Source organism: Myotis daubentonii, chromosome 1 (assembly GCF_963259705.1).
Source record: "Myotis daubentonii chromosome 1, mMyoDau2.1, whole genome shotgun sequence".
Classification (NCBI taxonomy): Eukaryota; Metazoa; Chordata; class Mammalia; order Chiroptera; family Vespertilionidae; genus Myotis; species Myotis daubentonii.
Genome location: NC_081840.1, coordinates 63,031,032 through 63,052,231, shown reverse-complemented (window position 1 = coordinate 63,052,231; position 21,200 = coordinate 63,031,032). Strand labels below are relative to the sequence as shown.

The window sequence follows — 21,200 nt, the reverse complement described above, 5'->3', positions numbered from 1 at the left end:
TGTAGGCTGTGCACCCCTGGCCCCTGGGAGGAGGTTCAGCTGGAGCTCCAGAGCCAGGCAGGGCGGGGTATCCAGGGCTGGGAACCTGCGCTGTTTCACTGCTGAGAGAGCTTCTGACCTAATGGCCACAGCGCCCTCTGCACAGCTTACATCCCAGGGGGCTGGTGGAAGCCTGGGGCATGGGCCGGAGGGGCTTTGGTGTTGCTGAGCTCCCTGAGACTCTCTGCTGTCAAATTCACAGATTTCTGGCCCGGGCCACTGAAGTACTCCCGCACTGACCACTTGGCCAGCAGCCTGCAGCGGGGCCGGGACCTGGGCCTGCCCTCTTACACCAAGGCCAGGGAAGCACTGGGCCTGCCTCCCATTACCAGATGGCAGGACATCAACCCTGCACTCTCCCAGAGTCATGGCACCGTGAGGAGTGGTCGGGACCCAGAGGGCAGGGTGGGAGGGCCATGGGAACACTGGCCTGAGACACAGAAGATGGGCAGTGAGACCCGGGTACCAGAGACAAGCACCTGCTGAGAGGGGCAGGGCTCACCCACCTTGCTTTTCCCAGTATCACACATCAGGCTGTAGGTGACCAGGCCAGCAGGAGTTGGCTTTAGGCTCTGCAACTGTTTGTTGGGCATCTATTGCATGCCAAGCACTTAGTAGACGTTACCTCATTTACTCTTCCCCGATTCCCTGGGTGGGTAAAAGAAGGTTCTTGACTCAGGAACAAGACGTGCCTTCGCACAGTGGTATTCAAGCTGCCTTAGGGGAGTCAGCTCTCACACCCTACGCTATCACCCGCCAACAGACTAGTTTTAGCTCCTTAACATCTTGGTACAACAGGGTTTCTATAATTGATGACAGTGTTCTTGCCTTTGCCCTTACTATTTTATAAAACTGTTGGAAAATAGAGAATTGAAAGACCAACAAAGATGTGATACGTGTGTGGGGCTTGTGAACTTTATAAAATCAACATCAAGATAAGAATCAGTGGGCATACCCAAAGTAGCAAATCTTTAGCTTCAATTGCACCTCATTGGGATTAAACTGGTCAAGTGCTTATTAACACTGTGAAGAAAAGAACTAAAGTAAAGGTGAGGTAGAATATGCTGCCCATATATTGTTGAAGGCTGTCTTTAAAATACAATGTATATGTAGGGATTTGATTTTTTAAACACTTCTTTAGTCTAAAAAATGGAAACCTTTTCTAACACATCATTCTACCATTTAACATTTGCACTGATTTGATTCTTGAACTTGTATACCTTTCCAAGAATAAGTTCCGTTAGGGATTGGCTGCCTATTCTATTCCAACTTTGTAAAATAGGCAGCTGAATCTGTGAGAGGATTCCCATAATGAGTGGACTTACGCAAAGCACTCAGAGCAGTGCCTGGGGCATACATAATAAGTGCGTTACTGTTACTGTCATTTATTATTACCCCTAAGGCTGATCCCTGGGAACCGTCTCTTTGCCCGAGGGTGATGCCAGTCCTTACACTCACTCCTGTCCCTTCTTGCCCCAGGTGCTGGAAGCCACCGCTGCTCTATACAACCAGGACCTGTCCCTGCTGGAGTTGCTCCCCGGGGGGCTCCTGGAGAGCCACGGGAACCCCGGGCCCCTCTTCAGCACCATAGTCCTCGACCAGTTTGTGCGTCTGCGGGATGGTGACCGTTACTGGTTTGAGAACACCAGGAATGGGTAAGGCCTGCCTGGGTTCCCACCTCAGACTCCAGACCCTCTGCCTATAAGCAGCCCCCATGGGCCCTTGATTCCCAGCTGGCACTGCCCCCTCCCCAGTCCCTCTGGGGCTCTTTCCTCATCTGGATCCCTGGGCCTGGGGCCTGCATCTCTCTCCCACTCTGAGAACACCCCACCTCTGTCACCCCCAGACTCTTCTCTGAGGAAGAGATCGCAGAGATCAGAAACACATCCCTCTGGGATGTTCTAGTGGCTGTCACCAACGTGGACCCCAGTGCCCTGCAGCCCAATGTCTTTTTCTGGCATGTGGGTGAGTGGCCAAGGGGTGCTTGCAAGGGCTTGGGGTCTGGAGTTCCTTTCCTCCTCAGTTGTGCATCTGGGTCAGTGTGGCTGGACAGTAGACTCCAAGGGGGGAGTGAACTATGATTGTGCCCTTGGGAACTTTGGATTTGGGCACCAAGGTTGCCACATACAGCTACGTAGGTTCCCCTCTGCACAACTGCAGGTGCCCAAGTGAGGGCAGGCCTGGGACTCGGAGAGTCCTGGTAAGGAGACACATTCAGCTGGGATGGGGCTGGGGTGGGTGGAACACTAGGAGGGCTGAGTGTAGTGAAGATATCCCAACCCCACAGCAGTGACGACAGAAGGGTTCTGTGTGTGCGCACCACGCACGTGTGTGTGTGTGTGTGTGTGTGTGTGTGTGTACATGTGCATAGGAAGAAAAGATAGAGGTTGAGGTTCATTTTGGACCCCACTTGTTACCCAAGTAGGAAAACACCACATTCTCGGTATAATGGCAGGGACAATGGCAGGGGTAAGCAGCTTCCTCCCCTCTGGTGCCCAGAGCCACCACCATTCCCCGTTTCTGCCACCCTAACCGCCTCAGTAATGCTGTGCCTGAGCCCCCAGGACTCGCTTCTCTGCCTCCCCAGGAGACCCCTGCCCACAGCCAGGACAACTCAGCACGGAGGGCCTGCCAGCCTGTGTTCCCCCTGTCATGCGGGACTACTTCAAGGGCAGTGGATTTGGCTTCGGGGTCACCATTGGGACCCTCTGCTGCTTCCCCCTGGGTAACAGTGATGGGCAGGGTGGGGTTGGGTAAGAGATGCAAGCTGGGAGTAGGGTTGGTTCCATCTGTGGCAACAAGCCATGTTCCTCTGGGCAGATGACAAAAACATCAGAGCAGGAGGAGACACAAGAAGTGTCTGACCTGCAGATAAGTTGGCACCAGGGAGAATTGCCCCCCTGTTCTCAGGGCCCAGATTGGTCAGGCATCCCAGAAATCCACAATCCACAGCTATTTGCAGGAGCCTGGGCCTGTCAGAGGCAATGCCCTGCTAGAGAACCAGAGCTGGAATGTAGTTGCTGGGGCAGAGGCTTTGGACTTGTGTGTGGGTGGACCAGCAGCCTGGCAGAGTGGGTCCAGCTCTAGCTGGGAGAGGGCCTGAGCGCTGGAAGCAGAGGAGGAGCCTGCACAGGCATCTTAGATGCTACCCAAACTCCCCATAGGATGCAAACCAGCTCCCCCCCTCTCTGAAGGCAGCTTTATAATTTGAGAATGGACAGATCTAGGACTTGGGGAAAGCAGGGGTCTTGGCAAGGAAAGGAGTCTGGCAAAGGAGCCACTGATCTCCCCAGACCTCCCTCTGAGCATCCTACTGCCTCTGCCCTGCCAGTGAGCCTGCTCGTTGCCTGGATTGTTGCCCGGCTCCGGAAGAGAAATTTCAAGAAGCTCCAAGGCCAGAACTGCCAAAGCATTAAGTCTGAGAAGTTCGTGGAGGGTGTGGAAGGTAAGCCTGGGGCTGGCCATGGTGGTGAGAAGGAGGACTTGACTCAGGGCGACAGTCCCTTCCTCCACCTCAGCAGCCTAAGGAAAGGCCTCCTTTTTCTAGGCCTCCTGGCAGCCAGGCAGGGGGAGGGCCACAGGGGCATTGGGTGGAAGTTGGTCCTGGAGTCCTCCCACCTCTGTAGTTCCTCCTCAAGGTCCCAGAGGGAACAAGATAGATTCATGGGGAGGAGTCACAGAACCTGGACTACATTTTACAGGGTTTCTGTGACTCACAAATTCCCAAGAACTGCTGCTTTGTGCATCTTAAACTGGAATTTCAGGCAACAGAGAAGTAATTAAGGAAGGCCTAGAGTCAGACTGACTGAGGATTGGAATCTTGATCCCACCAGCTGGGCCTTAGGCAGATCTTTAAGTTTTCTAAACTTACTTTCCATTATCTGTAAAGTAGGAATAATAATAGCACTTACCTTATCGATTTATGAAGACTAAATGAATTCGCTCATGCAAAGTACTTGATGCCGTGTTGGGCACATGGTAAACACTCAGGAAATGGTAGCTATTCTTCTCATGGGACGATTGGGGAGGGGGTGTCCCTCAGGACCCAAGAAGAGGCAAGGAGCTGTGGGGGCCTTGATCTAACTCCAGCTCTGAGCTGGCCTTCTTCCTGTGGGTGTGCCTCGAGCAGGGCAGGCCCGGAGGCCCCAGCTGACCCAGCCCCATCTCTCCGCAGCGTTGGAATGGCAGGGCCACAAGGAGCCCTGCCGGCCTGTGCTTGTGCACCTGCAACCCGGGCAGGTCCGTATCCTGGACGGCAGGCTCTCTGTGCTCCGCATCATCCAGCTGCGGCCCCTGCAGCAGGTCAACCTCATCCTTTCCAACAACCGTGGACGCCGTACCCTGCTGCTCAAGATCCCCAAGGAGTATGACCTGGTATGGCCCCGCTGGCCCCTGGCTCCTCGTCCACCGACACGGCCAGCCGGGTGGAGGGAAAAGAGCACTGGGCCACACAGGGTTTCTGGCTTCTGGTTACTGGCTGTAGTACCTGATAGAGAGAGAAACTTGAGCACATCTGTCCTGCTCTGGACCTGCTGGATGTGATCTCCACAGTCCCCTATTCCTCTCAGGGGAGTCTGCCCCTCCCTTTCTAAGGCCACTGTAGCAGGTCCCAGCTGGGATTCCTTGGAAGAAGCTGGGTGCTCCTCCCTGTCCCCTGATTTCAGACTGGAGTGATTTGTTAAAGATTTCGGAGGCGAGTCCATCAGAGGCTGATCTTCAGCTCCGAGTGTCTGGCTCATGGTCCCCCTCAATCCTCTGGCCTCCCTGCCTTCCCCTTCTCCAGTATGGAACAGGGAGGGAAGAATGCTTCATACATGTATGTGACTTTGAATGCGACCTCTGCACATATAAGAAAACCACTTAACCCCTGAGCCCAGGAAATAACAGTGTCTTTTGCAAGGGCTCTCTTTCCAGTGGCCCCGACAAAATTCATATAAAGCTCCTAGACCAGTGGTTCTCAACCTTCCTAATGCCGCGACCCTTTAATACAGTTCCTCATTTTGTGGTGACCCCCAATTTCATTGTTACAAATTGAACATAATTAAAGCATAGTGATTAACCACAAAAACAATATGTAATTATATATGTGTTTTCCGATGGTCTTAGGCGACCCCTGTGAAAGGATCATTCGACCCCCAAAGGGGTCGCGACCCACAGGTTGAGAACCGCTGTCCTAGACCCAAGAGGCCTTGACAAATGGTTGCTCTCCCTCCTGCTGCCTCCATAGGTGCTGCTGTTTAACCTGGAGGAAGAGCGGCAGGCACTAGTGGAAAACCTTCGGGTGGCTCTGAAGGAAAGTGGGCTGAGCTTCCAGGAGTGGGAGATGCGGGAGCAGGAGCTGATGAGGGCAGCCGTGACGCGGGAGCAGCGGAGCCATCTCCTGGAGACCTTTTTCAGGCACCTTTTCTCCCAGGTGTGTATGTGGGATCAGATCTGTTCTTGCACGTCTGTCTATGGTGGTGCCCTTACCTGTGTAAGGCCATGGGTGACTCCAGGGCAAGTCAGAAACCCTGAAATCACAGCCAAGAGTCAACTTTACTGTGATTTTGGCCAAGTCACCTGACCTTACTGTAAGGAGATGCACCAGCGCCCCCCCCCACCTCCCCCCCCCCCCGTTCCAATCCCACCCACCTGTGAGACTTCAGAGAGGCATTTCCTGGGAAGGGGCTCACCTGCATGTGTCGATATCTCTCCTCAGGGCTGCCCAAGTTCTCTGCCCTCACCTAAAGGCTGCAGAAATCTAGGGTAAGATGGGCTTTGCGGGGCAGTGAGAGCCCTTAGCCACTCTCCTTGGAGGAGTGTAGCTGCCAGAGGCCTAAAGAGGGTATTAGTGCCTACCTTGTAGACTTCTGAGAGCCACTGAGAGGTTGTGGGGAAATAAGATAGGAAGAGAAATGCAAGGACTTGGACCCATGTCTGGCATGAAAATAAAGGCAGCCTGAGCAGAACAGTGGAGAGGAGAAGGCTGGGAGATATAATACAGCATGGGCGCCCACTGAAGGCGTTTATCATCCCAATGGGGAGATAGGATGCACACAGAGAGGAAGATAATTGGCAAAGAATGACAGCTATAAAAGTGACCCGGGGAAAAAGTGGTCTAGGAGTTCAGAAAAGGTAGTTGAAGCTTCAGGCAGGTATAAAGTCATGGTGGAGGTGAGATTTGGCAAGGACTCAAAGTTGGAAAAGTTTTGGCTCAGAAGAAAGGGGCTCACATCGATGTTTCTCTCTCCCTCTCCCTTCCATTCTCTCTAAAAATCAATGGAAAAATATCCTCAGGTGAGGATTAACCAAAAAAAGAAGAAGAAGAAAGGAGGTACCCGGTAGAAGGGCAAAAAAAATCAGTGTTTGAGGAGAAGGAGCAGGGTTGGCTAGCTGTAGAAAGGACCCATGAGGGAAGCTACCATTTAATGGTCTGCTGGGAGCCGGTCCATCCTTGCTGTTTCAAGGGACCTGGCATATATGGCATACGGTTCTTAATATGTTTGCTCACCTTCTTGGCGCTGTGTTTTAACCAAGGTCACCTCTCCGAGAAAGGTTGAATCCCTGGGTAGGGATTTTCCCCTGAAGTTAGGGAGGGAATAAAACCCCTCAACTAAGTGCCAGGCGGGTAATTAATCCCTTTAACTACGAACAATCATGCTTAAACTACATAATCTTTTCTCCCTGGAATGGAGATAAGAAACGCCCTAACCTTTGTAATAGAGATTGATAGGATTGAATCAACTGGTATAAATACAGTTGTAACAAGACAGAAACACTCAGAACTTAGAACAGAATCAAGAAGACAGAACCTAGGAGAACTGGTGATGTTTGTGTGCTGTCCGCCAATTCATCGTTCAGTCCCAAAGAGAAATCAGCTGTAAATTGCACTGTGCCAGAGGAGGAACCAAGATGGCGGTATAGGTTAACACCGGAGTTTGCTGCTTTGAACAACTACTTCAAAAGTGAAGCCAAAAAACGGAAGGGACATCACCCAGAACCACAGGAACGCTGGCTGAGTGGGAGTCCTACAACTAGGAGGAAAGAGAAACGCACACGGACACTCAGAGGAGGCGCAGTGGTGAAGTCAAATTCTGAGGTGCGGAGTGCGCGGAGCGGGCTGGCGGCGGAGGGCGAGGTTGTTGTTTTCAATCGGGAGGGAGTCGCAGACTCTGAGCACCAGATCTGGGCGAGTCTTTAGGGACCCAGACTCAAACGGGAGAAGCGGGACTGTCTGGCTTCGGTCAGAGCAAGTGCAGCTTTCTCTCCGAGCTTTGCAGCGGGTGCTGGGACTCAGAGAGGCAGAGCCCCTGGGGACAGGACTGAGAGCCGCCATAACTGCTCTCTCCGGCCCACCCTGCTGATCCTGTGCGACCCGCCACGCCCAAGCCCTGCACAGAGGCATTTGCCGGATAGCCTCAGGCAAAGGCTAGATTAGCACCTCCCTAGAGGACAGAAGTTCTCTCACTGCTGACACAGCTGATTCTCATAGCCACTTGGCCTGGAGGTCAAACCCTCCCTGGTATTAGCTACAACAATCAAGGTTTAACTATAAGACTGCGAACAAAGACCACTAGGGGGTGCACCAAGGAAGCATAACAAAATGCGGAGACAAAGAAACAGGACAAAATTGTCAATGGAAGAGATAGAGTTCAGAACCACACTTTTAAGGTCTCTCAAGAACTGTTTAGAAGCTGCCGATAAACTTAATGAGATCTACACGAAAACTAATAAGACCCTCGATCTTATATTGGGGAACCAACTAGAAATTAAGCATACACGGACTGAAATAACGAATATTATACAGACGCCCGACAGCAGACCAGAGGAGCGCAAGAATCAAGTCAATGATTTGAAATGTGAGGAAGCAAAAAACATCCAACCGGAAAAGCAAAATGAAAAAAGAATCCAAAAATGCGAGGATAGTGTAAGGAGCCTCTGGGACAGCTTCAAGCGTACCAACATCAGAATTATAGGGGTGCCAGAAGATGAGAGAGAGCAAGATATTGAAAACCTATTTGAAGAAATAATGACAGAAAACTTCCCCCACCTGGTGAAAGAAATGGACTTACAGGTCCAAGAAGCGCGGAGAACCCCAAACAAAAGGAATCCAAAGAGGACCACACCAAGACACATCATAATTAAAATGCCAAGAGCAAAAGATAAAGAGAGAATCTTAAAAACAGCAAGAGAAAGAAACTCAGTTACCTACAAGGGAATACCCATACGACTGTCAGCTGATTTCTCAACAGAAACTTTGCAGGCCAGAAGGGAGTGGCAAGAAATATTCAAAGTGATGAATACCAAGAACCTACAACCAAGATTACTTTATCCAGCAAAGTTATCATTCAGAATTGAAGGTCAGATAAAGAGCTTCACAGATAAGGAAAAGCTAAAGGAGTTCATCACCACCAAACCAGGATTATATGAAATGCTGAAAGGTATCCTTTAAGAAGAGGAAGAGGAAGAAAAAGGTAAAGATACAAATTATGAACAACAAATATGCATCTATCAACAAGTGAATCTAAGAATCAAGTGAATAAATAATCTGATGAACAGAATGAACTGTTGATTATAATAGAATCAGGGACATAGAAAGGGAATGGACTGACTATTCTTGGGGGGGAAAGGGGTGTGGGAGATGTGGGAAGAGACTGGACAAAAATCGTGCACCTATGGATGAAGACAGTGGGTGGGGAGTGAGGGCGGAGGGTGGGGCGGGAACTGGGAGGAGGGGAGTTATGGGGGGGGAAAAAAAGAGGAACAAATGTAATAATCTGAACAATAAAGATTTAATTAAAAAAAAAAAAAAAAAAGAAGACAGAACCTACACGGAGCCTAGAGACAGAAGAACTTCGCTGGAGAGAGCATGCCGGAGGATCCTGGAGAGGGACTGGCCTCGGAGCCTAGAGACAGAGCCTAGCGGGAGAACATGGCAAGGGATCCTGGACTGAACCTGACTACAGAAATTGGCAAGAGAACCTGACTAGAACCTGGTGACTGAACCTGACTGGAGTACCTGGCCACAGAATCTGGCTGGAGATCCGAAGCAGAACCTCTCTGGAGATCCAGACCAGAACTTGGCTGGAGATCCGGGCTAGAGATCCTGGCTAGGCTGCTGATCAACTGAACGCTGTCTCCGTGTCCTTCCTTCTTCGCCGACTCCGTCCACACCTTTGGGGACCCCTGGACCTGCTGGGGTTGGACCCCGGCAATGGTCATTAGCTGTGTGCACCTGACGACATTACGTACTCTTCAAACAAGTTGAACTTGAGTATGTACTAGAATGGAGGGTCCCCCTGCTGGGGTGACTCATTGCCAGGGCCCAGGCAGGCACCTCCACTCAGTTCAGGATCCGCCAGGGCTGTGAAAGAGAGCTCCCTGTGTTGGGAGGGGAGGGTGTGCTACTGTTTCCTGGGGTAGCTGCCAACCCTTTCAGTGTTTTCAGCTTTCAGATATTTTTTCGTACAGCCTCTCTTGTTGATGCTCACAGTAACGCTGTGAGATAGGTCGGGCAGGTGAGGAATCGAATGCCAGACAACTGAACAGACTTGCCTGAGGCCACGCAGTGAGACAGTGGCACCGTTGGGACATGAACCTGGGTCTCTTGCCTCTAGCCCCAGGCTCTTTCCGCTAAAGCACCTTGTTCCCAGCAACAAGGTTTACCTCATGAAATCACAGCCAGGCTTGAAGTAGGGGCTTCTAGTTGACAGGCAGGAACAACAGGTGTTGTGGTTTGCAGCCTGCTTGCTTCCCTAACCGTCTGTTCTCCTTATGCTGGGCAGCCCCTTGGGTGGGATGAAGATGGCTCATGATGAGAATTTCCCCTCCCCAAGCCCAGCTTTTTCTCAACCCAGTTGAGCTTTTTTCTCAGTCAAAACTCTGGATATAAGAGCAACCACTCAAGCCAGCACTGATGAAGGGTCAGTTGACTCAGGATACAGCAGTGTCTCAGGAACCCCAAAGGGAGGGCTGTGGCCTGGCCTGGAAAGGACCAGGGAAGGGAAAGCTGTCCGCAAACAAGGCTGCCTCCGAGGCTGCCTCCTCTCCGCTGTGCTGCTGCTTCGCTCTCTCTCTGTGTCTCTGAGCACTTGGAGGAACAGGTTGGTCCACAACTTCTGAGTTTCCTTGTGCTCAGGCAAGACAGACCTAGGACCTCCCAGTTCCAGTTCCAGGTCCCCTGCATGGCTCAAGTGGGCATCTCTGGTCCAATGCACCAGGCCAAGGTTCTGTAGAATAAATGGCCACAGGGACCACCCACAGGGCTTATGGGGTAGTGCTTAGGGGAAGGGGTGCTGGGCAGGTACCTTAAAAGGTGGCTCAACTGGTCTTCAAGTCAAGGAATCCCTGTCTCCTTCTCTCCCTCCCTCTGCTGCTGCCCAAATGCAGGTGCTGGACATCGACCAGGCAGACGCAGGGACCCTGCCCCTGGACTCATCTCAGAAGGTTCAGGAGGCCCTGACGTGTGAGCTCAGCAGGGTCGAGTTTGCCGAGTCCCTGGGCCTCAAGCCCCAGGACATGTTTGTGGAGTCCATGTTCTCTCTGGCCGACAAAGACGGCAATGGCTACCTGTCCTTCCGGGAGTTCCTGGACATCCTGGTGGTCTTCATGAAAGGTAGTGGAGGAGGGAGCGACTGTCCAGATAGGAGAAGATGGAAGGGGCTGGAGCCTGAGGCTGGGGTGTGGCTGACCTGCTGGAGATGGGGAAGCACTGGGGTCAGGTCTCTAGCCATGGCAGACATCTGGGAGCGCCCCGATAGAGTCAGGAAGCAGAGCAACCCCTCGCTGTGTCCAGCAGTGGGTCACTCTAGTGTAAGGCCCTCCCGGCCAGCCTGGGTTTAGGCAGGAGGTCTGGGCCGCTCATAGGTTCCTCCTTCTCCCAGGCTCCCCTGAGGAGAAGTCTCGCCTTATGTTCCGAATGTACGACTTTGATGAGAATGGTCTCATTTCCAAGGACGAGTTCATCAGGATGCTGAGGTTGGTCTGATGGGACAGCTAGGAGAGTGGGCCAGAGCCTGGACCGCAGGGGGGCGGGTGGGACATGAAGGAAGAAGCAGGAGGGTAAAGAGCAGGGGCCCCCACCTTCTCACCCACAGAGCCAGAGACTGTTAGAGCTAAGAGGGGGCTTGGGAAAGGCCCAGCGGGGTCTTTCCATGTGGGCTCTGAAGGCCTGCCTGGGGGGATGGCCAGTGGGCCCTTGTGTCTAGGCCCCAGGCCCCTTGTCAGGGCCTGATAGCTCCCCACCCCCAACCCCCAGGTCCTTCATCGAGATCTCCAACAACTGCCTGACCAAGGCCCAGCTGGCGGAGGTGGTGGAGTCCATGTTCCGGGAGTCGGGCTTCCAGGACAAGGAGGAGCTGACATGGGAGGACTTTCACTTCATGCTGCGGGACCACGACAGCGAGCTCCGCTTCACACAGCTCTGTGTCAAAGGTGAGGGAGCCTGGAGGCAGGGCTGACGTGTCCATTAGGCACAGCAGGCACAGTACACAAGGCCCATGTATTTTGGGAATCCATGGAAATGTTTTCATTTCTTTTAAAATTGAAGACAAGAAAAAAAAATCATAAAAGAGAATTAGTATAATAATAATAAATATGTGATGACATATCCAGCCTGGATTATATTCTTTACACCAGGGGTGGGGAATGTCTGGCCCACAGGCTGTATAAGGCCCACAGAATCATTTGGTCCGGCCCTGCTGAGGCATTAAGGGTGAGTTATTTAAATGTTTGACCAAATATAGCAGGCTAATTTTTAAGTTGATAATTTTATATGGCCGTTGAACGATGTTATAAATATCCAAATGGCCCTGGGCAGAAAAAAAGGTTCCTCACCTCTGCTTTACACCAATATAATTATTTTAAATATAATTTTTAATTTATTTTTTAATGGAGGAAGAGGCCCAGGAAGACAACGGGGCCTGGGACCCACAACAGTCATAATGCAGCCCTGCTGGTGGGGTGTGCAGGGTCAGGATAGCGTGGGGAATGGCAGCTGGAATTCCTCTTTCTTGCCAAAGAACCCTATGCCTGGAGCCCAGTGCAGAGGGAAAACAGTGTCTCCTCATTACAGCCCTACCCCGGCCATACCCACCTCAGCTGGGATGTCTGGTAGTGGTGGGTGTTCGAGTTTTGTTTGCCACTTTATTCCCCAGAGGAGTGGTCAGTAAATGTTTGCTAAGTGCATGGAGGCCCACTTCTGTTGTCTCCCCCTACTTCCTGCCCTTCCTGTGTCTGACTCAGTGGGTGGGGCTAGAATCAGGGTGAGGAGTGGGCAGAGAGCAGGCAGAGGGACTGCCTGTGGCCTGCTCTGAGCTGTTACTGTGTCTTCACAGCCTGGGATTCTCACTGGGGCATGTTGAAACCAAACCCAGCCCCTCCCAGGATTATGAGGCCCTGGGGGAGCTGAGCAGTCCAGGTGAGAGGGGCGAGTTAGACAAGGCACAGTTGGGCTTCTGGTCAGGGCTTCCCCTGCCCAGGTTGGGAGGAGAGTTGGTAGAGTGCAGACCCAGCAAGTCTAATTCTGCAGCTTTTCACCTTTCCCAGGCAGCCAGAGCAGGAGGCACCCAGGCCTGAGGGCAGAGCAGGGGAGGGTGCCTGAAGTGAGCGCAGGCCAGAGTCCCGGATATACGGCCCCTGGGGTGGAGGAAGATCCAGGCTTGGGAAAGGAGATTAAGTAGAAGGTTAGCAATGAGTATTTTGTTTGGCATTTTAATGAAAAAAAAAATTTTTTTTATTGGGGAGAGAGAGAGAGATTTGTTGTTCAACTTATTTCTACATTCATTGGTTGCTTCTTGTATGCACTCTGGGATCAAACCCGCAATCTTAGTGTATTGCAGTGGTTCTCAACCTTCCTAATGCCGCGACCCTTTAATACAGTTCCTCATGTTGTGGTGACCCCCAATTTCATTGTTACAAATTGAACATAATTAAAGCACAGTGATTAATCACAAAACAATATGTAATTATATATGTGTTTTCCGATGGTCTTAGGCGACCCCTGTGAAAGGGTCGTTCGACCCCCAAAGGGGTCGCGACCCACAGGTTGAGAACTGCTGGTGTATTGGGATGACACTCTAACCAACTGAGCTACCCAGCCAGGGCCCATTTGACTTTTAATTGTTGTATTTTATTGTTTCCTCCAAATTTTACTTTGAAACATTTTAAACCTAGAGTTTAAAGGAGCATCTCTTTCTCCCTCACCTAGATTTGTCATTTGTTACCGTTTTTGCCACATCTGCTGTTTGCTAAAGCATTTGAGAGGGGATAGATTACTTTGCTTTCAACACTCTGATTTCATTAAATTCAGCTTAATCACATTTGGCCTCTGGCCTGTAGACCAGGGGAATCTTCAGGATTGGTTTAGCACTTGGAAGTGACCTGCAGATTCCCAGGTCTCCTGTGAGAACCTGGATTGGCTGCTCAGTCCTGCCCTGCCCCTAAGTGCTCAGCCCAGACAGGGAACAATGGGCAGCTCCGGGAAGGGTGTTTCCCGCCCGGCTCCCCATTTTCTTATGAACATTTTCCAACACAGAAAAGTGGAATCTCCCATATATGCACCACCTAGTCCTAGATTCTACACTTAACTCCACAGAGATTTTAAGCTGGAGGGTCATTAGTAGGGGTTTGTGGCAGAATGTTTTTAGCAGACGGGTTGCATACAGTTCCTGAACTCTGCCCCATAAGCCTGATTCTAGTCCCAGGGGTGAGACTGAAGGTGAGCACACACTCAGGGGGAGCCTGCCAGGCCAGCTTTGTTGCAGGCCTTCTCCCTGGCCAACAGTGGCTAGGGCTGCTTCCACTGGGGGCACAGGCTGAGGCTGGGGCACCCAGAGGCAGGGTATTGGCCAGGACCCTCTATAGCAGTGGTTCTCAACCTTCTGGCCCTTTAAATACAGTTCCTCATGTTGTGACCCAACCATAAAATTATTTTCGTTGCTACTTCATAACTGTAATGTTACTAACTGTTATGAATCATAATGTAAATATCTGATATGCAGGATGGTCTTAGGCGACCCCTATAGTGTCTGGACATTTGAGCCAGCTCCTCCTGAGGCTCCGGGCCCTGAGCTGCTCCCTAGCCCAGCTCTCCATTTTGCAGGAGTGGAGGTGCCTGAAGGCATCAAGGATCTCTGCCGGAGAGCCTCCTACATCAGCCAGGATAAGCTCTGGTGAGCCCTCATCTGGGAATGTTGAGGGAGGGCTGGGGACCGGGAGTTGCCTTTTTTCTCCCCAAAATGACTGGGATCACAGCCCTCACTAGCCTACATCAAGCCTTCATGCAAATCAGAAAAAGACACTTCTTCCTCTGCTGACACAGCCCTGCATTCACCTTTGGCCTGGGTCAGAGGCCCTTGTAACGGGCACAGCTATCTGTGACAGCCCTGTCTAGAACCCCCAGGATGCGACTCATTCTCTGTCTAGGTCTCTGGGAGTCCTGCTGTCCTCTGGCTGAGAGCTCTGCCCCTTCTTCAACAGAGTGGGTATGGAGGCAGCGCAGGGGCAACGGAGCACCCAGTGGCTTGGGTAACCAAGATTCTGTCTCCTGCATTCCTGTCCTAGTCCCTCTCCCAGAGTGGGTGCTCGCTGTTCCCGCAGTGATGTCGAGGTGGAGCGGACACCGCGGAGACTGCAGTGCCCCATGGACACCGATCCTCCCCAGGAGGTTCGACGGAGGTTTGGCAAGAAGTACGCCTGCTTCTTCCCCTAAGCCCAGGCAGTTCATCCATCCTTTCAGCATGCGTGCATTGCTTACTTGGTGCCAGGCACTATCTTAAGCACAGCCTCATATGAGACAGCCTGGTACACTGAGAACTGCAGTGTCCCACTGCTGAATGGTATAATGGTGGTAAGAGCAAGGGGCTTCAGAGCGCAAGGAAATGCTCATCTCTGTCTGGGAGGTCAGGGCAGGCTTCCTGGAGGAGGCGACCTTTGAGCTCCAGTGTAGAGTGAGAATAGAGATGTGGAGTTGGGAGCTCAGATTGGGAGGGGAGAGGGCTGTCTGTGAGTGAGAACTGGGGTAGATGAAGTGCGTCCCCTGGGATGAACTGACCCAGTGACCACTTGCAGGGGTCCCTGCATTGACAGCTCGCTGGAAAAGTGTGGTAATAGCCTTTGGACTCTGAGCCATGCTTAGCTTGAGCGACTCGGGGGGGGGGGGGGGGGGCCTTTTTCTCCCGCGCTCAGACTGGGAGGGGAGCGGGGCTGCACTAGAGCCGGGTCCCTACCTGAGAGCCAAGCCTTGCTGTCTCCCAGGGTGACGTTGTTTCAGCCCCTGCTGTTCACCGAGGCTCACCGACAGAAGTTCCAGCGGAGCCGTCGCCACCAGACGGTGCAGCAGTTCAAGCGCTTCATCGAGAACTACCGGCGCCACATTGGCTGCGTGGCTGTGTTCTACACCATCGCCGCGGGCCTCTTCCTGGAGCGGGCCTACTGTGCGTGCTGGCCCCGGGTGGGGACAGGGCTCACAAAAACGGAGAGCCCTGGGTGCGGGGCCTGCTTGATTGACGGCTGCGGGGAGGACAGAGCAGAGCGGGCCTACTGTGTGAATGACAGACACCCTGGGGGCAGGCCTGCAGTGGGTATTTGGGCAGCTGGAATGGGGACTTGGGGAGGCGATTGTGGGCGAGGGCTGGCCGGGGCCTGCGGGTGACCTCCCTCAGTCGCGCTCTCTCCACTGCACTGCCCCCCCTCACCCGCCTGGGCCCCTCCGCAGACTACGCCTTCACCTCGCCACCCTCGGGCATCGCACAGACCACCTTTGTGGGCATCATCCTGTCGCGGGGCACGGCCGCCAGCATCTCCTTCATGTTCTCCTACATCCTGCTCACCATGTGCCGCAACCTCATCACCTTCCTGCGGGAGACCTTCCTCAACCGCTACGTGCCCTTCGACGCCGCCGTGGACTTCCATCGCCTCATCGCCTCCACTGCCATCGTCCTCACAGGCAGGGCCTGGGGTGGAGGGCATCCTCTCCCTGTCCTTCCGCCCCCACTGGCTTCCCCTCCTCTGAGAGCCCCTAGTCCCTCTCCCAGAGTGAGCGCTCGCTGTGCTTCACTTGAGTGTGAGTCTTCGAGGTCCTTCTCATAAGGATGGCGGCGGCCCGGGCAGTGGTGTGCAATAGCCCAGGAGCCCCTCAATGCCCCCCCCCCCGCCCCAGTGCCGCTTCCTATACTTTCAGGGCCACCTCACCAGCCTCCACCTGACAAGTTCCTAACACCCCAAATGAGCGTACAGAATGTGCCATCTTGCAACGTTTATGTTTTAAAAGATAGATCTGTGAGAGGAACCAAAGGAGTGGACTTCTAATATATAATTTAGACTCATGGTTGTCTTCACGGAGGGGGTGCATATGGGACACGGGAGGAACAGGAAGTTTCTCAGAGATCAGAAATCCAACCCCCTAGGGTCCTTCTTCAGGCCCCCACCTCTGGCTGGCGGGAGTTCGCCTTGGGCTCAATGGGTTGAGCACCCCCACCCGGCTGCCCCCAGGCTCACCCCATCCGCCTGGTCTTCCTTAGTGTTACACAGCGCAGGCCACGTGGTGAACGTGTACCTGTTCTCCGTCAGCCCACTCAGCATCCTCTCCTGCCTCTTCCCTGGCCTCTTCCATGATGATGGGTGAGTAGTGAGCGAGGGGAAAGGGTGTATAATTTGTGAGTGGAAAGAATCTAATTATCTCTGCTCAGAGGAGAGTGTCACCTTCCAGGTTATAGGACAGACAATGACCAGCCTGAGCCCCCCGCCCCGAGTCAGCAGAAAGGGGGGCTGTGGCTGGGTTGGGGTGCCTCATCTGGAGGGTCCTTTCTGGACGTCCCAGACATCTCCTCTCAGGACCCTCCCTTGCGTCCCTTCCCCACAGGTCCGAGTTCCCCCAGAAGTATTACTGGTGGTTCTTCCAGACGGTGCCAGGTGAGAGCCCTTCCTGCTCCGTGAATTTCTGGGCCTGGCTCCGAGCTCCAGGTTCTGGGCTCTCTCTACCAACAGAGCAGCCCAGCTGCACTCACTGGGCTCTCACGGTCAGTCAGGCCCTGCCCTCTGGCCCCGAGGACTCTGCTGGGCAGTAGGAGACTGCTTTCCAGTGCTTCTCTCCGGAGCTTGACTGGGCCCCACCCCAGCTCTGAACTAGTTCCTCCCTCTGTGGGGTGGGAGGGCCCCTCCTCTCCCCCAGTGCACACACCTGCCGTGACTGGTTCTGAGAAACACTGTGCCCAGCTGCATAGGGGAGGGACCAGGCTCTTGTCAAGTCAGGCGGGCCCCCCTCCCCACCCCTTTTAGTCTGTCTTGACAAGGGCTGTTTAGAGGCATATTCCTAACTCCCCATAATCACCCATTTTAGAGCTATTAGCTGTGCATCTATTCAAACACTTCTTCAACCTATTTGTATTTTCAGTCTGTTCCCTCCTTGGGGCAACACGTTTTCTACACTCACTCCGCTATGAAACAAAGCACCGTTTTTTAATTTTTTATTTTTTTTAATCCTAAAGTGATCTGCTTTGAACTTCAGAGAGTGCCTGCTAATTCCTGCACACTGGGGTTTCCAGGATAAGCCTGTGTTTATGCTCTGCTCTCCATTCTGTACTTGACAGGCTTTGGTTAGATCCCTTCTTAACCTCTGCTTTGCCGCTCTTCAGGGCTCTAATCTTCCTAATTTGTCCCTCTCTCCTCCTTGATCCTTGAGGGGCCCTTCCCTGACCCCTGCATTCCCATTCTGGCTCCAGTATTGCCCTCCTGGGTAGCCCAGGCCTGGGATTCCCTGTGAAGAGGGGCCTCCCACTAACTCAGGGCTGAACCCAGGGGGGTCTCTGGGGGTAGCACTTACTCACCAGTGCTCACGCTGTGTGCTGTGGCAGCGAGGTGGAGTGCTGCAGGGACTTGGTACAAGCCTTGACTGCATAAGGCAGGGCCTGCAATGTCCAGAGTCCCAGCCTCATGCATTCATTTATCCAACATACATTTATATAAGGCCCACGGTGTGCCAGGCCCTACACTAGGCCCTACACTAGGTTCCGTGGTGAACTAGTCTAGCCTGGCCCTCTTCTCGTGAAGTTGAGAGTCAGGAAAGTGATGAACATAAAACACAGGTACTTGAAAAATATCCTGACAGAATCTGAAAGGGACACAGCGAGGAAGGGGTGGGCGGAGTAGACTTGGAAGGAAGTTTAAATACAGAAAAAGCACAGGATTTCAACAGCAATGCCACACTTTACTGTGACGAAGGTAGAGGACACTGAGGAGGAGGCAGCAGCTTCAGTCCCCCAAGAGGGGGAGACCAGCTTAGGAGAAATAAAAGCCCGGATTCAGCATTCAGACGAACCAGGTTTTTTATTGACATTTCCATGACAGCCCAGAAAGTGTCCACTTAAATGAACTATTGTTTGAGCCAAGTCAGAACTCCATCACAGGGGAACACAGCCAGCTGTTAGGAAGGGAGAGGGATAAAGAGTTAGAAACATCATCAATGAGAGAGAAATATCGATCAGCTGCCTCCTGTACATCCCCCACTGGAGATATGCCTGCAACCAAGGTACATGCCCTTGACCAGAATCGAACCTGGGACCCTTCAGTCCACAGGCAGACGCTCTATCCACTGAGCCAAACCGGTCAGGGCAGCATTTTATTTTGGACATCTCATACCAGTACATCTGCCTCATTTATTTGTGGCAGAATACTATTCTATTGTATTCCTATGCTATCATTTTACTCAGCCAGTTCCCTCTTCTTGAGCATTTAAGTTATTTCCAGCTGTTTTACTGTTACAAATTATGTTGCCATGAACATCTTGTACATGTATTCTTGCATTCCTCTTGATAGATTTGTAGAATAAATTTCTATCAGACGAATTCCTTACTCAAAGGGTATGTACACTTTTAAAAAGATACATCAACTTAAACTCCCACCAATAAAGAGAATGGAGGCAAAAAAATTTTTAAAAAAATTAAAAAAATAAAATATATATATATATATATCCTGACAAAGTCTATGAAGGATGAGTAGGGTCTACAGAAGCGAGAGGTACCTGTGACCAGTGGCGTGAAGGGAGAGGAACAGAGGAAGATGCTGGGCTTTCCCCACCCACTCCGAGGACAGTGGGGTGGAAAAGGGCCCAGGCCCTTGGCAGGCCCGGAACAGCCTCGCTCCCTGGCCCTCAGAGCCCTTGTTCGTTCTGCAGGCCTCACGGGGGTGATGATGCTCCTGGTCCTGGCCGTCATGTACGTCTTCGCCTCCCGCCACTTCCGGCGCTGCAGCTTCCGGGGCTTTTGGCTGACCCACCACCTCTACATCCTGCTCTACATCCTGGTGAGGGCTCTTGGCTCTGAGCCAGGCTCATGGGGTCTGGGCAAGATGTTCCCAGGGAGGCCGTGAGGGCTGAGATGTCGGTTCTCCATCCCCTTCGTTATTTCAAGTATCCTCTTCATTTGTCACTTAAAAGATGGAGAGAATAGTAGGGGACTTTCGAGTAGACGGACGCTGATACGCAGCGCTTGGAGATGGACTTGCCGGCCCGCGTTTTGCAGTAGCAGCTCTAGCAGACGGATCTGCGTTCCCAGCAGATGCCCCCGCGTCATTTTGCCCAGCCAGTCTTCCTCCACTTTGAGTGGCCGGATAGGGCTCCAGGGTGGGCTGCCTACACTCAAGGGAGCATTGCCCTTTTTCAGAGAGACTTATCTTCTTTGGGTTTTGCCGCTTTTGTTCTGATCCCATTTTCTAAGATGTTAGCCACCCCACCCAACTAAGTGCTTCCTACAAAGTTAATGACTTTGCTCCCAAAGTCTTCACTTGGGCTGCTGATAAACTGGATTTTTAAGGCCACCTTTCCCCTTTCCTTCTCCTTAACCTGGGCTCCTGCCTGCCTGCCTTCACATTCCCTCCTTTCTCCTGTCCTGCTCCCTTCCCCCTTCCCTGGGTTTGGCGGCTGCTTCGGAGCTGACTTCGATCTGTGCGCCTGTGTCATGGTTCTGTTTGGCCTGCCTTCCTCAGGGACACAGGCAGTTCCCAAAAGGGCACCCTGAGGACCTGCTTGTTGAGGAGCTAAACTAAGTCCCCAGTAATGACAGTTTGGCTGGGAGCATTTAAGAAATGCATAGTCCCTATGGCTTCCTTCTCCGTCGCTGGCTCCGGGCAGAACTGCACACAGGGGTCTCCTCCCAGGTGCTGTTCCGTCCTCATTGATAGGAGGGTCTATTTCTATCTTGCCCAAGGCTTGGTACTTCACAGTTCTGAAGATGACTACCCAGCCTCGGCTTAGGTTGTTCCCTAGAATTGATGATGTTTATTTCCAAAGAAATCTCTCTCCAGCTAATTTATCCCTTCCTCACCGCCTCCTCGGTAATGGGTGGAGCCCTAGTTACTGTTTCTGGCCGGGGTGGAGGTGATGCTCTTATTCCTGGTGAAAGAGGAGCTTCTTTGAACTAATGGGAGACTGGCTCCCTGAGACCTAGACCCCTTTCTGATTAATCGCTGGTTTGGGAAAATCACTGGAGTTTAGAACCACCCGTCCTGCCAACAGGGAAGTCAGCAGCTCAGAAAGGTGTAGGCCCCTCTGCTGGGCTGTCCTAGCCCTGGCAGCTTGGGAGCTTCTCCCCTGGGGCTAGGTCAGGGCCAAAACACCCGCTTCCTTCCCATTTATCACAGGTGTGGCCACTTGACCTCAGGCAGAAAGAGAAGTTACAAGTAAAGGACCCAGGGTGGGGTGGAGTAGACTCTGAGAAGGCTGGAGAGGCAGGGCTAGCACAGCCAAAGCTGAGCTGGCAGCTGCTCCCCCAGCTCCTCAGCCAGAGGGCAGATTGTGGTTAAAAAGCAGAGCCAACACCAAACAGGGTGCATAGCATGAGGTCACCCTGGCATTGTTCTCAGCCTGGTTGGATGCTCAGAAAGCTTTGGGGGTGGGCGTGGGCTCCACAATGAAAAAGGAACTGGGGGAACTGGAGCCAGTTCAGAGGAGAGCTCTGAGAGGCTCAAGTGAACCCTGTGGGGAAAGGCTCATGAGTTCTGGGACCCTCAGCTGGGGAAGGGAGAGTTGAATGAGGAAGCAGAGTTTAACAGTTGTGCTGAGAGTCTTTTAGGTCCTAGCTCTGTGCTAAGCCCTGCAGGGAAGGGGAGACTGGATGCTCTGCCCTCAGGAATTTAGGATTTGCGGCAGAGGTAAACGCCATGCATGTGAAATGATGGACGTGAGCAGA

General features: G+C 52.5%; 2 protein-coding genes across 6 annotated transcripts in view; one reads left to right on the top strand and one right to left on the bottom strand.

Annotated features, from left to right (window-relative positions):
• The window catches only part of DUOX1 (dual oxidase 1), a 41,261-nt gene that overhangs the window by 13,678 nt on the left and 6,383 nt on the right, over nucleotides 1-21,200 (top strand). For 2 of the 4 annotated variants that reach the window (XM_059702449.1, XM_059702453.1), the window contains exons 12-28: nucleotides 242-414; nucleotides 1,519-1,694; nucleotides 1,886-2,004; nucleotides 2,627-2,764; nucleotides 3,371-3,484; nucleotides 4,214-4,413; nucleotides 5,267-5,452; nucleotides 10,408-10,633; nucleotides 10,902-10,995; nucleotides 11,276-11,451; nucleotides 14,120-14,189; nucleotides 14,581-14,706; nucleotides 15,274-15,452; nucleotides 15,734-15,964; nucleotides 16,539-16,638; nucleotides 16,880-16,929; nucleotides 19,190-19,317. In XM_059702449.1, coding sequence (XP_059558432.1) covers nucleotides 242-414; nucleotides 1,519-1,694; nucleotides 1,886-2,004; nucleotides 2,627-2,764; nucleotides 3,371-3,484; nucleotides 4,214-4,413; nucleotides 5,267-5,452; nucleotides 10,408-10,633; nucleotides 10,902-10,995; nucleotides 11,276-11,451; nucleotides 14,120-14,189; nucleotides 14,581-14,706; nucleotides 15,274-15,452; nucleotides 15,734-15,964; nucleotides 16,539-16,638; nucleotides 16,880-16,929; nucleotides 19,190-19,317 — 2,486 coding nt within the window. The remainder of the gene's footprint in view (nucleotides 1-241; nucleotides 415-1,518; nucleotides 1,695-1,885; nucleotides 2,005-2,626; nucleotides 2,765-3,370; nucleotides 3,485-4,213; nucleotides 4,414-5,266; nucleotides 5,453-10,407; nucleotides 10,634-10,901; nucleotides 10,996-11,275; nucleotides 11,452-14,119; nucleotides 14,190-14,580; nucleotides 14,707-15,273; nucleotides 15,453-15,733; nucleotides 15,965-16,538; nucleotides 16,639-16,879; nucleotides 16,930-19,189; nucleotides 19,318-21,200) is intronic. The other 2 variants (XM_059702457.1, XM_059702462.1) reach the window with 2 other exon arrangements.
• SHF (Src homology 2 domain containing F) overlaps nucleotides 18,129-21,200 on the bottom strand; it is a 31,016-nt gene continuing 27,944 nt past the window's right edge. The window contains exon 5 of one of the 2 annotated variants that reach the window (XM_059702506.1): nucleotides 18,129-18,436. In XM_059702506.1, coding sequence (XP_059558489.1) covers nucleotides 18,417-18,436 — 20 coding nt within the window. In that variant the 3' untranslated portion in view covers nucleotides 18,129-18,416. The remainder of the gene's footprint in view (nucleotides 18,437-21,200) is intronic. The other variant, XM_059702485.1, reaches the window with a different exon arrangement.